Raw genomic sequence first — 15,466 nt, 5'->3', positions numbered from 1 at the left:
TGATGCTAAGGGACCATACCAGATATGCAGTCTTAAAGGAAGACACCTTCCAGATCTGTCAGGATGGTGTGAAGTTTGTGTTATTTAGGAGGAGGCCACAAGAAAGCAGACCTTCAGAAGATTCCACAGCACACACCTCCAGACATCCAGGATGCATATTGGGCCTTGTTTAGCCAAGAGACTGGTCAATAACGAAGACTCTCTTAAAAAGAATTGATGGGATTTATACCAGAATGCTACAGATGGTACAAAACATCTCCTGGAAATCGCACCTCACCAACAAGTCACTGTATGGTCCACATCCACGCTGGTCAACTATCATTTGGCAACGTAGACCAGCCCTGGATGGACATGTGGTGAGACACAGTGAAGCAGCTGGTCGAGTGCTGCTATGGAAACCTGATGCTGTCAAAAGGGTTGGCAGGCCTAGGACAACATTAAGGAAGGTTTTAGAAGACGACACTGGTCTGGAAGGCAAAGAACCTCTGACTGCAATGTTGGACAGGGAGCTGGATAAAGAACTTAATTCATGTCACTGATACCATCAGATGCAACTGACTGACTGACTGACTTGCTCAAACCTCCAGTAAGTATCAGGCCTACGAGGGAACAAATCCTGCTAGAAACACTCTGACCGACCTCTGACCCTGCAGAAAGTGGGGGTCAGAATCTTGATGGCAACTTCAAAAGGATGTCATTCATGCCAACAATGCCACAATGAAACATCAGAACTTTGAACTATGAACAGTGATTTTCATAACATCATTAGAATTATCATTACACCATGCCCTCTTTTTTAAATCTGTTGTTCATTTGCAAGTTCACATCATAAACTGGAGGCTTAACAATGATTCATGTCATATGGGTGTATTTTGTCTTGTTCTGATTAGCTGTCTATCAGGAGTGCACACATGTAAACGATGTGTCACCATATTGTACTATTTTGAAATTACATGGACCACAAAAACTATCTGACAGCGTAACTCTGTGAGGGACATCTGGACATCAGTCCTCATCAGGAAGTTGGTCCAGGGTTAATACTGCCTTTTTAAAGACCACACCTTAAACTACCAAGTCAACCTTTCTAAGAGTTTTCCAGAGTCTTACTTCCCAAGAGTCCGACCTAAATCCTTCCTAAATTCTTAAATGCAGACAATCCATCAGCTGCACCACCGCAGCATCACAGCATTCATACAAGTAACTTCCAGTCACTGAAACTTGGTGAAACTTTCTCAATTCTCTTTTTTTCCCCAAAACACAAATTCCTAGAATTCAAAATTAGCCTACCATCAAATTAGCAGCTGCTTCCAGGTGTGGTCTATTCATCCCTTACACTGGATTTAATCCCTAATATTGACCCCAATGTTGTAATATCCTGTTCTCTTCTTTCCCTTTTCCCTCACTCTCATTCGCCACATTGCTTGTTTTGTATTGTTGTTTGTTTAAATGTGTGTTATTGTTACGTCACAGTTAGTTGTTATTGTGCTGTTAGTTTAAATAAATGTTGTTAGTCTAATGAATGTATATAGATTTAAGTTTAGTGGCTCCACTGTATCTGTGTTCACATTTCAGTCCCTAACTTGTATAGATTCCAGCTAACGAGTTATTATAATTATGTTTCAGCTTAAATATTTCCCCCTACAATTCCTGAAGCTCTTCTTGTCAGCACAACAAAAGGTGTTTCATATGCTGTATTATTATATTAATCTGATCTAAATATTTTGCTGGTCAAATATCAGTTAGAGTGTGTAATAACTCTGTATGAGTTTTCAAAAGCCATTTGAGCAAACATTCTCCCTGCAGTAACATAAGGTTATTGTCAGCACCTAATACACATTCATTAAAAAAGTTTCTAAAATTGTATGCTTGCTTTAATGGCAGGTTTACCAACCACAAAAACTGCCTAAACACCCAAACTTTGTCATTTCAGTGGAACATCTGCAGCTGTAAGAACCAGTGAAATCGCTTAAAAACAGTAGTAAAAAAAAAAAAAAACTTGCAGTTTCGTCACCATCACAGCTGATGTCATTATCATGGTTAGAGTACGGCGAACATGTGTGCTCACTCTAAAACCGCTTATCGTTATTAGCCTCTCCAACATCGTTATCATGTCTGTTTTTTCATCATTTCTCGCCACAGTCTCATTCATTCCTTATACTGAAAAAAGATGCTTGATCTACATCAGAAGAACAGCTGTTAATCAAAATTAAGCCACACAATAACCTACCTGTCCAGTAGTGTTCTGGCTCTTTCACCCTTGTGCTTGTTCCTTATTGTTTGAGTTCTTCGTGACTGATCATTTACATGTTTGTAGAATCATTCAGGTTTGACTGAAAATGTCTGTTTCCCTTCAGCTATCTTGTCTCAGGATCAAAAGTGACGTATAGGAAAGGTTTCTGAGTAAGACGTGGTTATGTGGTTTCCCCTAATGGTGCTACTACCTTCGTGACATGCCTGTCGTGTTTCAAAAAGTTTGAAACAACACAGTGGAAATCCCTATTTCTTTATATTGCTGAACTGCTTAGCTTCTTTCTGTTCCCTCTTTACTGCTGTTCGTTTCAACTTACGCTTTAACCCCAGGCACAGCAGAAACCGAGTTTCAATTTATTATTTCCTCTAAATATGTGTCAGAGTGTTACTATGACATGTAGTGTGAAATGATAGTCAAGTGCTTTCCAAAACTAGACCTTAAATCCCTGTACTACACAGACGCCTCATTGTTCATGTTACACTTTGCTTCTTTGTTCACATCATGTCTGTCCATGTAAGCAGTGGTAGGATTTCATAGTTGTAGCCTTCAAATACTTGCTTAAGTGTGTAATGATAAAAACCAAATATAGTCTACATGCTAATAAATGGATTAATGAATAAATGAAAAAAATAAAAAGGTCTAATGATGGTACAGACAGGGATGTTACATTTTATGAATGTCTAACATTTGGTGTAGCTGATAACTTCTTGCATGGTTGTGTCTCAGTTTATATCATACTGTATATTGTGGTAGGTTCTAGGGTCCATTACTGGCTGGAGACTCCCGAGCACCAATGGTACAGTCCAACCACAAGCAAAAAACTGATGGTTTTCTTTTTTTAAATGTTCAAAAATCTAATTCTAAAAAACAACAAAAAAACAACATTAACAATTAAAAATTACAGAGAGAGACAGTTATTCAATTGAAGTACCTGAAAAAAATAATAGCGATAACCCATTTTTCCTTTGCTTCATTTTGATGATACAAATTGAACTAAAAACTGCAAAGCGTTGTGTAGACTCATCAATAACTCAGAGAGCCTTAGTTTCATGCCTCTATTCTTCCTTAATTTGCAAATTCATCTTGAAAGTGTCAAGGTTTTTCCATTTTGATGTGTCAAGTCACTATATGCTGCCAAATGAGGCAACACAACGGTGACTAAGGCTATGACGCACTGATGAAATCGTATTAAAGTCCTTACATTCACATGAACCAAACGTCTGTGTTCTGATCCCTGCTCCAGCCCCTGCCCTTCTTTCTCCTTCTCCCTCTTATATCATCTCCTTTCTCTCTCTCCCTGCTTGTCCTGTCCCTCTGTCCCCCTCTGTATCTGTCTGCCTGTCTCCCTTGGTCTCTCACTGTCCTGCATCACCTGTCTGCGTTGGTGCTGATTGCTGTGATAAAACTCAGCTGCAGAAATCAAGGCCATTCAACTCACCTGCGTATGGCTGGGAGTCTCCTTTCGTGGGAACCGGACAGGCAATAAACCTAACTCCTAAGGGACGGCGAGGTCCTCGAATTAGAGGAAGCCTCCAGTCAACTCCCATCAGCATATCTTCCAGCACTCTGCTCATTTTGGATTGGACAGTGACCTCAGCCTTCCGTTTCCTGTTCCATGAACGGCCCCTGGAAAGGGGCAATGGACCCTCAGCTTAGAGAAAATGTTTTGTGTCAGGCACGCCGTGAAGCTGCCCAAAAGTGCTGGCTCATTCACCTTCTACCTCAGTTCGCTCTAGAGTGTTTAGATCTACCTCAGCCATTAGCACATCCAACCAGCTATTTCCTGCTAGTCCACCAGTTAGCCACTTGCCTGCTTCAAACTTCACCTGCTCTCAGCAGTGTTGCCAACTTGGCGACTTTCCAAAGCCTCCTGGCGACTTTTTTGGCAAAAGCGACTAGTGACAAATCTAGCGACATTTTTCTGACGTTTTGGAGACACTGACACGAAAGCTCGGATCATTCTGCAGTTACTGTCCTCAGCGAGCAGCAGGTGGCGCTGTGAGCTCCTCCCCTTCACAAAGAACAGTCGGTCAATCCAGTAACCAGCAGCATCCCACTGTCTGATCAGAGGAGACCATAGAACAGGGCTATTCACTTAAAAACTGACTCGGGCCGGATTTTCAGACTAAGAACATGAGCTGGGCCGGATGTTTTTAGCAGACAGTGAGCAAAGTTAACCATTTAAAATAAACACAAACAGATCAGATAACAAACACACTGGATGTTTATAAACGTATTGCCACATCCAAAAGGACATAAACACAATAGAAGAGCAGTACTTAAACTAAACCTGTGCTGAAATACTGCTTCTTTAAATTTTACATTTCAAACACAACTTCAACACATTTTGATAGGTAAATATAAGCACAGGTTAAGGTGCATATGAACATAAAAACTAAGTGTAGATTAGAAACACCATCTTTTGTTTTGGTCACATCTCAAAGTGCATTAAAAAGTAACTTGTTTAACAGTAACTTTTCAGAACTTGAGACATTATTCTTCTTTTGAAATAATAAAAAACAGAGTTTGTCCCTGTCCATATTTGGTCTCATCTGAGACAGTCACATGTTCAGTGCATATAATCAAAAAAAATAAACAGTAGGCACAGTGATAGTTACTATCCCTTTGAAACGAAATAAAGCTGACGTCAAAGTGCATAATAAAGTGCAACTAAGTGAAATAACTGTCAAAACAAAATGTCTTTCTTAAATATTAAACTTCTAATAAGTGACCAGAAAATAGTCACATAAATACATAAAACTACCTTTAGTGTCTGCTACAGCACGCTGCTTTGTTGCACTTACCATGTCTCGAAGACATCTGTGGCGAGAATGTTTGACGTGTCAGACCTGTTTGATAGCAGATGTCACACTCGTCTAAACTTTATCGTCCGTTAAAACTTCATCCACGACAGCCAACATGCAGTCCTTCACAGTTTCTAAGTCTGTGAACGGCCTCTTTTTCGTGGCCCTTTCCTGAGCTGTGCAGGTCCGCTTCATTGTAGTACAGCTCCGGTTGTAAGATGCAGTCAAACTCTAAATTATAGCCGCTCTCTCATGACATCCCTCGGGAAAGTTTGTCCGAAATGCGGCATGTTTTTCCAACGTGGTGTCTTCGGACATTATAATCTTTCAGCGCTGAAACGCACTCGTTGCAGAGTAAACGCATTGGTTTGGCGTTCGGACTTGGTGGTAAATAAATAAATACTTGTCAGTCCACGCAGGATTAAACCGACGGTTTTCCTCGCCGATTTGTCGTTTCAGGATAGAAAAAGACATGATGCTATTTTCACCTCTATAGAACTGCTAATGTTAACTTTTCAAACGCGTCTCCTCAACACAATGCATTGTGGGTTAGTTGCTAGGTGTTGCATTCAATGTTTGCAATAATGTTGGAATTTTTGTAAGAACTTGTCAGTGTTACTGAAAGATGTTTTTTCTGTTTTTCTCAGCCCAATCACTCAGTAGTTGCTTTAGGGCCACTCGAGGGTTGCTTTCGGGCCGCATGTGGCCCGCGGGCCGCTAATTGAATAGGGCTGCCATAGACTGTATATAAAGGAGGAGATCCACATCGCTCCGCGGCCAGACGGCGGATGAATCGCGCATGCGCAAAGTCCGACTGCCCTTCGTAACGGTCTGTGGCAACAATTCTATGTATATCACAAGCCAAAATTAAATTAAATTAGCTTTCAGTCTTTTTTAAAGTCCATTTTAAAAGACTAGTTTAACATTTGTGGGAAACATTTGCTTTCTTGCATAGACTCAGATGAGAAAACCGATATCGCTGCTGTGTCTGTACAATAAATATAAAGCGACAGCAAGCAGCTAGCATACAGACTGAAAGCATGAAAAAATGGGTGTCCAGCGGTAACTAAATTTAACTTCCCTAACTTCTGAAGCTTATTAAATAAAATCTTTCTTCTTGTCCTTACAAAAACAGAAGAACAGCAACATTGTTTTATCAACAAGAGTTTGCTGAAGGCAACAAAGTACCAAAAGCTGCCAACCAGCACCTCATTTTATCATAGCTTGTTTGTTTTCTCCAAACAAAAGCCCAACTACAAGTTGTGGTTTTACAGGGAGGCCTTGAGGCAAAAACATGGAAGTGAACCTTTGGTTTTACTCGCTTTTCTGCATTAATTGGTCATCACATGTGATCTTCTTTACGTCAGAAGCGTGGCAAAACAACAGTGAACACACCTGCTAAACATTCCTATTGCTAGTGGAAAAACTAAGTCCACTCTTACATTTGAAACAGTCATTTTGGTTTATTCTCCATTATATGTCAGTTTTATATGTTGATTCTACAACACACTGGCGGGTAAAAACAGAAGCTGTCCAGTATCACCTCACCCATTCAGTTCACACAAGACATTTAACTTCAGCTTTTTGTAAACCCACAGAAAGAAATAACTTCTGTTCTCGTAACAGCAGCTCTCACTTCTCTGTTTGAACAGCCTTAGTGACCTCTGCATGTTTAGAGTCCAACCGTCTTATTCACCAATGACGAGACTATCATCTGAGCTCATACTGAGGCTGTACTGTCAAAGGTGGTTAAACGCTGATCTGAAACTGTGCTGCCCTCCAGTGGAAGCTAAAAACATTGTCATATGACTGTCGCAAAGGTCAGAAAATCAGACAGTTTGATGTTGTGCTTAAAAAACTGCAAAGACCCTAATATAATGTTGACTAAGTATTGTTCATTACACATTACTAACTGTCCTGAAAATGTCTTCTGTTTGTTAAAAGAAACACTCAATTTTATTACTTATTAAAAGCGCAAATACACTTTTTAAACCAAGTAATAAAACTGGACAAAATAAAGATTTTTTTTTGAAGCGTAGTCCCCATGTGACCTAGCTCCAAAAACTGTGCCAGGGGACCTTGTGTTTCCAGTGAGATAACAGAGATAATTTCTTTATCAGATCAACACACTCACCAGTTAGGACCAGAAAAATGTGGCGACTCCCTCAGCGTGGAACAGCAGAGATGAATTTGGTTGACTCCTCTTTGTGTGACTTGTACAACATTCAGACAACAGAATGTTTCAGCCGTACTGATAGGGAATCACTTTACTCTAACAAAGGACCACTTAAAATGAAAAGAGAAATGCGGAAACTTTGAGCCTTTCACTTCCTTTTCTTTTTCTTTTTAACTCACAGATGTCCCAGTCACTTGACATTGCAGATACATTTAGAAACACATTTTTATTTTTTTCCTACGCAAATTAAGTTTGAACACTGATAATATTTCACAATGATGTTGGTGTCAAATGTGTGTACTATAAGACTATGTTTCAGATATTAGGACAATAAATATCTTTAATTTTAAGAAAGACACAAAGAGAATTCTGGATAGTAATGTTGAGTAAAGAATTACATACAAAAAACATTTAACAAAAAAATACAAGTGATTAACATTTTAAATAGTGTATTGTAACCGAAAATTTGGAGGATCCATTCAGATTCTGAGATATGTTCAAACATATACATTGATCACCCAAATCATTAAAACCACCTACTTAATATTGCTGAGGGGCCACCTGTGTCGTCAAAAAAGCTCTGAATTGTTGTGGCCTGGACCTCTGAAGGTGTCCAGTGGTATCAGGCACCAAGATGTTAGCAGCAGATCTTTAAAGTCCTGAAAGCTGCCAGGTGGGGTGATCGAACTAAGATCTGGAGAATATGAAGGCAGAGTCAACACCTTGAACTCTTTATCATGTTCCACAACACATTCCTGAACAATTTTTGTCAAGTGGCAGAACGTGGGGGAAGCAATTGCCATGACAATGTATGATATCTGTGACAACGGCTAGATAGCTGCTATCTGTCAATGCAGAATCCACATTCATGGTTTAGCAGCAGAACATTGTCTGTAGAATCAAATTTCCTCAGGCTTCTTCTGCAGAGCATCCTGGTGACATCTCCTCTCCAAATGATGAACCAGGTCATCCACAAGATGTAAAGACGGTTCTTCAGACCAGACCATCTTCATCCAATGCTCCATGGTCCAGTTGGAGAGGTGTCAGTATGAGCTTTCTGTAGCTTTACTGCTCCATATGCAAGAAGCTGTGATGCTGTGTTCTGACACCTTTTTATCATAGTCAGCATTTAGGTTTTCAGCAAATTGAGATACAGTAGTTCTTCAGAGGGATCAGACCACAGACCAGCCTTCATTACTGAAATCCATCAATGGATCTTGAGCAGTGCCCATAACCCTGTCACCAGCTCACTGATTGTTCTGATGGACTACGTTTGATAGGTACTAACCACTGCATACAAGACCTGCTGTTGTGGAGATGCTTTGACCCAGTTAGTTTATTTATCTATTGGACACAAACTCTTTTCTTTGTCACTAGAGGACATCTTATTTAAAAAGAAAAACAAACACTCCAGTCTGTCCGTGATCTTCTAATCAGCATCCTGAATATTCAGCTCAGTCCAATGGTCAAACTGCATTTCCTACCGACCTGACAAACAAGACTCTGCTCTCAGAACAGATTTGTGCCCTTTTTGTCAGTCTTACAGCCTATATGAATGTGCTGACATATTTTACTGAAGAGTACATGTAAATGATACGTTAAAAAATCCAGACTCTGTGTGAATCAAAGTACATCTGTTTTATTCAAACATTAGCTGTATACAAACCTTCTTCAGCTTCAAGACTGATTAAATGAGTCTTGCTTAGTGTCCTTGGTAATGTATTAAAGGACGAGTTGTCATTGGGTATGCTAAATATGAAGACACAGGTAGCAGACACTTAGCTTAGCTTAGACTGGAAGCAGATATCGTGGACTTGTTTAACAATTCTGTTTACACAGATCAAACAAAGCATATAGTGTGTGTACATTAGAAAAATTCAGAGGTGCTGATGGGCCTAGTCTTAAACATCTGGCTGAGAAAGAGTCCGTGTGTCCTCCTGTTTCCAGTCTTTATGTTAAAGTTAATCTAACCCATTACTGTCTGTAGCCTCATAGCATGAAGACACAAGATCCAAAATGGCAAACTCCTTTAAATTTTAGCATGCTTTCCCCAACAACAAGTAAAGAGTTTCTTGTGATCCAGCCCCAGTTTGATCCAGTTACAGATGTTTCCCTCTGCCTTCCGATATGACGTGTTCGGGCACTGCACGGGTGTACCACTCCGACCACCCTCCGTCATACACCGACACTCCTGGGTGGCCACACTCGTGGGCCGCCAACGTCACGTGGCACGCAGTTACAGCAGAGCCACACAAGACGCAGATAGGGCGGCTGAGGTCCACGCCGGCCCGGCAGAAGAGTCCCTGGAGCTGCTCCTTGGGCAGAAAGTGACCTGAAGAGGACAAGAAGGAGTGGAAGGGGACGCTGATGGAGCCGGGGATGTGGCCTGGTTCTGTGTCTGTCAACCACAAAAAGAACAGATGTGTAGAATATTTTTTATGATAACATGTTCTCTCAATTTACTTTAAAATTGTAGGATATGGACAGATCAACAGAAACACATAGTAGAATATAACAGTCCTGTCCCACACAGGGTCTGGGGTTTGTAGATACTTTCAGAGATGGTAATTCAAGTTGGCATTTTTGTGATAGTAGTACTAACATTAAAAGTTGAAAGAAAGCTAAGTGTCTAATTTACCCACTGGTTTGGTTTCAATTTCATGCCAACAAAAAGTTGAATATTACCTCTGATTTGCTGTAACTCTTCTTTGATCTTCACCACCTTGTAAGAAAAATTCATAGCTCTTTAGCTGCTTAAAGTCTCCCACTGTTTACCAGCTAATCGCTAATGTTGTGTGTCTCCTGTTTGGGGCTGGGCAGGTAGTGTACAGAGGAAGTTTTATCAAAAACAGTTGCATGCTGTTGCTGGAAGCCACACTAATGTGAGCAGTCACAGTGAACTAAAATCAAAAGAAAGAGTTGCAGGCTGGAAAACCAAAAACAAGCTGAAAGACAATAAAATGCATTGAAAAGGTTGTTTTGCCCCTAAAAGCAACCACTTATACACAGGCATGTTTTCTAACGGTATTGTAAATGATATGTGTGGCCAAATAAAGAATATCAGATTTGATAAGTGCCCTCTGAGTTCACTCTGACTCATTTATCTCCAGCATTGTTTAGCAGTTTGCTGTTTATGGTGCAGATCCTGTATCACCAGTCGAGCTGTTCTCAATGCAGCATTTTATCAAAGATCCTAAGTAGCCACGATCCTCCCACACAGGGACTTTCACCAACTGTCTGACTAAACCTTTTCTTATGCCTTATTTCACATATTCTTCACTCTCCTCTTAGATTGGTTGCATCTGATTCTCCTTTGTTATTATTATGTGGATTGGATTAAGACTGTAGTCAACTAAAGAAAATCTTTGTCAAATTAAATTGTACTTACTGTCTGATGTTATTCATCTTTTTTTGAACTATATTACAGATGATCCCAGCATAAGAACTATTAAGGAATATACCACAGACAACCTAGCCTACTGAACTTAGATGATCTGCCAAGTTGACTGTACTTTGCTAACTACTGTTTACCAAGTGCACACACACAACTTTCAGGCCATCTGTTTGAACAAAATGCAGCCACACCGAGAACTTCTTTGACATTTTAATTAGCTGGTTAATTATTAGAGCCAACTTTGAGTAAATGTTCAGTAAATGCAGAGTTAGACCTAGCAGTTTCCATTAGGTTGGACGAGTTCAAAGTAGTGAAAACAACCTGTTTTTCACAGGTTGTTTGATCCTCCCACCACAAAAAAATAATGAATTGTGGATGGAAGGCTGTTGATGTAGTGCTTCTATCCTTTAAAACAATACTGATTGTGATTGTCTGAGCAATGACAGTTTAGCTGAATGAGAGCATATAAACAAGCACTACTACTGTCAGTCAAAGTCGAAGACAAACACACCTAATATTATCAGTTTGAAGCTGTTTCAGCCTAGCTCCACCCAACTTCTGCCTGCATATCAGCCAAAGTAATTAAAAACACAAATAAAACAAGAATTTTATGTTTCTCATCATGATAAAGATTAGTGTTTGTACCTGCTTTACTGCTGGGATCTGTCAGTTAGTGTGGACCAGGACAGGTCTTGTGCATTGTGTTCTAGTAGTGTGTTTTAAACCTTTCTCGTGGAGAACTTATTGACATGTTACTGTGGTAAAGTCACAGGTGTAGACTTCATCAACTCCTTATAAATTCCTTTTTTGGTGCTTAAGTTTGAGGGTCCTGGTATTGTGCACGTTGGATCACTGTCCCGCTGTCATGGTTTACTGGGACACATGAACAGAATTAAGTCATTTTCAGTGCTATTATTAACATTCAGCATTCATGCTGATACCAAAAGCCCCCAACCTCCAACACAACCAGTGTGTGGTGGCCCCCACAGTTTCTCCCTCACAGAACATCTTAGATCAGATTATTCGACTAACTTTCCCATGTGCATGCATCATACAGAGTAAGAGGTCACAGGTCACAAGATGTGTTACATCATCCCAGCTGCACCCCGGTATCAGCTACTCAGCAGGAGTAGAGCTGGATAACGACAGACTGTGCAAAGTCAGCGAATGAAGATGACAGTGTCACTTTCAAAGAAAGATAAAAAGATGCACACTTTCATCCAAGCATCACTCTGATCACTGACAAAACTGTAAACTCTGTGGTCTTCTGGCCACAGGAAGGACCATGTGGACTAAAAAACCAGACTTATGAAGCAGTTTTTACCTTTTCCTCATGTTTCCACCAAAAAATGTTTATTTGCAGAAGAGTAACTTTAAAAGCAGGAGGGGGAGAAACACAAACCTTTTGGGGCAGACAGTATATTCACTGTCATCTGCTGATTATATGGCTGAGTATTGTTTTATATTTTTACACATTTTTTACCAGTTAGCTTGTTTATCAATATAAAACTTTTTTTCAGTGATTTAACTTTCTTTTCAACATCTGACAGAAAGGACCTTTTCAAATGTTGAATATTGTCTTAACATATTATATGTTAAAGTGTAAAGTGTCTAAACTGTGAATGTAAGAAAATGTTTGCTTAATATTGAGGTTTGATGCCAAGACAGAATTGAAAGTTTTTCTCCAAAGTGATAAATGTAGTTGATAAATCCTATAAAAGCATTACTTTATTTTTGTAAAAACAGGATTTTGAGGCCTTCTTGTTTTTCCCTGGACTGTACACAGCACAGAAAACTTCTCTGTTCAATGGCAACAATCAGTTTGCCTGAGATCAGAGTTCACTGCTGAGGCAGCTTGAACAGATGGAGTTAAAGTGTGTGTGCAGTACAATATTCAAATATACGGGCACATGTGTGTGTGAGAGGTGTGTTCACTTAGATAACACACACTATTAGAGTCTTATCACTGCATTCTAGTCTAACTGCTATCTGCAAAGATCCACATATCTAAGGATGGACAGTATATAAACTATAGACCATTCACTCTGTCTGCTGCTGTCCAGCAGTGTGTGTGTGTGTGTGTGTGTGTGTGTGTGTGTGTGTGTGTGTGTCTGTGTGTCTGTGTGTCTGTGTGTGTGTCAGTGAGTGTGAGCATATGGGTCAGTAAAATGCATGGTTATGTGAGTATGTCCTGTCTGCTCCCTCTCATCGAGTGTTTGTGTTGTTCAGTGATTCAGGCCCAGATCACTGTGTGTGTTTGTCCAGAGCAAACTCTGCAAAAAGCCTCCGTACAAGGAAGTGGAACATTAAGGTTTTTCCACAGTGAGCCTGTTCTACACTGAGCCCAAACTAGCACACAATGGCATGCTCTTGTTTGGACTATTATTTTATTTTTTTCATGAGGTCCGATTGTTTCATTTCTGTATGTTCGTTTGTTTGTTAAATATCCCATTTGTCTTTTTTGGACATTATGAAATAAAATAAAACTAAAGCATAATGAAGAAATCTGTAATCAAGTAGAAGCATGGTTACATTATTAAAACATTATTCAACTACTGATAAAACTACCGCTGTTAAGAAACACTTACGAAAAGTACAAGGTAATAATCTCAAGAGCTACTCCATGACTTTTTAACAGTTGACGTTCATTGCAGACATTCGGTGGAGATCCATCTAGAAAATATCTACATTTAACAAAGTAGATTTCTGGAATAAATGACTAAAAGTATGGATCAAACTAAACAACATTCAACGTTGACTAAAGCATTTATATTCATAGAATGATGCTTCAAAGAGAGTGCAATTAGTGCAGAAGATCTAACAATCAATCATGTCTCCCATCCTGCAAGTTCCTGTTTGAATAACGGAATTATTCACACAATACATCTTCACAAAGAAACAGACTATTGAATACTGCAGTGATATCATTTCTCCTGTTCTGATCAATGAAGCAGTCTCTGATCAAAGAGACTTAAACACACATAACTGGATTTATGCAAACAATTTCTTCTTACAAACAGGGACATTGAAATGACAAAATCACCACATGGACAATGAAGAATTATATCATTTATAGTTTAGTTGGTTAAATTTAAAAGCTTGCCACTGAAGTTATAGCGACTCATTTTCTCACATTTAGCAGCATGAAAAAATCATGTTAAATAGCAGAGCTTGACATGTGTAACTTATCACACTGTGATTTTTGAAAAGTCTACTGTGTATTATTTTAGAAATAATTCTTAAGAAGTGTCTCATTCATATGAAGCATGAATCACACCTTAAATCCTGGCAGTCAGTGTCATTTTGTAACCATTTCATGAGCGTGGTGACAGAAACAGATGTTAGTGCTTCAGTTATCTTTATCACTACCGTCACTGTCAGTGGATTTATCCTTAAGAGGCTGCAGTAAATAGAACAAAGACACACACAGCACTCAGCATGGGGCCCCAGTCTGAAGACCCCAGGGTGCTACACAACAAGATAACAATGAGACAAAATAAGAATTGGTGGTAATGACCTGAAAATCTTTTCAAAGAATTTAGATAAAACGTAATTTGAATTTGTTTTGTTTGAAGAAATGTGCACAAAAGAAAATGTTCATTGATGTCTTCTTTAAAATATAACATAAATTTGTGATTAGCTGAATGTTGATGAAGCTGTCAGGATCAAAGCAATTTTTAAGGATACAGCAAATGATAAAGTGGAGCATGCAAGACTGAAATTGATCTAACTTTCATTTAAGAATGCCTTCAAACCTAACTGAAGACCAGATGAAGCTATCATTTCTGCACCACTGCTTTCAGTTTGGTTCTGCTGTGTGGTTAAGGAGACCTAACCAGAGCAGCATCAACATCATAAAGACTTCTTCAGAAGCTACTCACTGTCTCGGGGTTCAGGGTCCAGTCCTCTGAACCTGCCCGTGGGCCTGGCATCCACCACCTGGAACTTCTGGGTGTCCAGGTTATCCAGGATGTCCTCGTAGTTCTTTATCCACGAGCGGTTCAGAGAGGCCTTGAACTCGGTCGCTGTTTGTCTGACATGCTGGTCGGTCAGCGGTCGACCCTCCAGCTCCCAGTTCCTGAGCCCCCCGTTGAGCAAAGAGACCGCACTGTGCCCGAACACCCGGAACATCCACCACACTCGGGGCGCCGAGAACGCGCCGAACTCGCTGCCATCATACACCACGACGTGCGTGTCGCCGTCTATTCCCAAATGCCCGACGTAATCCGCGAAAATCTTCTCTGTTGGCAGCATGTGGTCCAGAGGGGAAGTTTTATCACAGCATTGATCTATGTCAAAGAAAGCCGCGCCTGGTATGTGCCTCTTTTTGAACTCGCTCTTGGCGTTTCGGCGCAGTTTGGGCAAATACCAAGAAGTGTCCAAAATGCGCATTTTCCCCTGAACCTGCACAGCCTGCGCAAGCCACTTAGAGGTGACCAGAGCTCTAGCTTGAAGCGCCATGCGAAGTCCTGAGAGGTAAAGAGGCTGCAAAGTTTACTGTAGTTTTACTGTATGGATCTGATCCTGTGCCAAAGGTTAACAGCGGCAGATAAAGCGAGCGCACGGTGGAGAGGCAGAGCGCGTAACATCCATCACGCCCCCACTTTCCAACAGCTGGAAGTGACCGGAGGCGGGGACGCGTTACAGTAATGGCATTACTCTGTAACTAGTCTGCAAATTGCTTGTTTAAACTCAGTAATATTAAAAAAAAGAACCCCAGTGTGCAGGTCACTTCATCACAACATGGCACATTTAATTTAAACCCAACAGAAATCTAAATTATTATTAGGCTATCATCCTCCATGGTGATAATCGTGCACAATTAGGACTGCCTTGCTATT

The 15,466-nt window shown here is 40.2% G+C and overlaps 2 protein-coding genes across 5 annotated transcripts in view; both read right to left on the bottom strand.

Annotated features, from left to right (window-relative positions):
* The window catches only part of LOC111579883 (colony stimulating factor 2 receptor subunit beta), a 28,507-nt gene extending 21,202 nt beyond the window's left edge, over positions 1 to 7,305 (bottom strand). Inside the window, exon 1 of one of the 4 annotated variants that reach the window (XM_023287394.3) lies at positions 7,190 to 7,305. The gene's annotated coding sequence lies outside the window, so the exon portion shown is untranslated. Of the gene's footprint in view, positions 1 to 2,227; positions 2,445 to 5,055; positions 5,557 to 7,189 lie in introns of those variants that run through there. The other 3 variants (XM_055010139.1, XM_023287393.3, XM_035955877.2) reach the window with 3 other exon arrangements.
* Positions 7,306 to 8,854: 1,549 nt separating this feature from the next.
* Positions 8,855 to 15,198, bottom strand: LOC111579881 (3-mercaptopyruvate sulfurtransferase-like). The gene is made up of 2 exons (XM_023287391.3): positions 14,507 to 15,198; positions 8,855 to 9,629 (listed from the first exon to the last, which is right to left on the bottom strand). The coding sequence occupies exons 1-2, from the start codon at positions 15,084 to 15,086 to the stop codon at positions 9,331 to 9,333; spliced, it is 879 nt and encodes a 292-aa protein (XP_023143159.1). The 5' UTR covers positions 15,087 to 15,198; the 3' UTR covers positions 8,855 to 9,330.
* Positions 15,199 to 15,466: the final 268 nt, after the last annotated feature.

This window comes from Amphiprion ocellaris, chromosome 4 (assembly GCF_022539595.1).
Source record: "Amphiprion ocellaris isolate individual 3 ecotype Okinawa chromosome 4, ASM2253959v1, whole genome shotgun sequence".
Lineage (NCBI taxonomy): Eukaryota > Metazoa > Chordata > Actinopteri > Pomacentridae > Amphiprion > Amphiprion ocellaris.
The sequence above is the reverse complement of the archived record's forward strand: the minus strand, read 5'-3'. Positions and strand labels throughout refer to the sequence as shown.

Bases quoted from the DNA above. Each gene is read 5' to 3' on its own strand.
- LOC111579881 (XM_023287391.3), bottom strand. From the start codon at position 15,086: ATGGCGCTTCAAGCTAGAGCTCTGGTCACCTCTAAGTGGCTTGCGCAG. The intron at 9,630-14,506 runs GTGAGTAGCTTC...TGTGGTTGACAG, and splicing joins GGACCCTGAACCCCGAGACA to ACACAGAACCAGGCCACATC.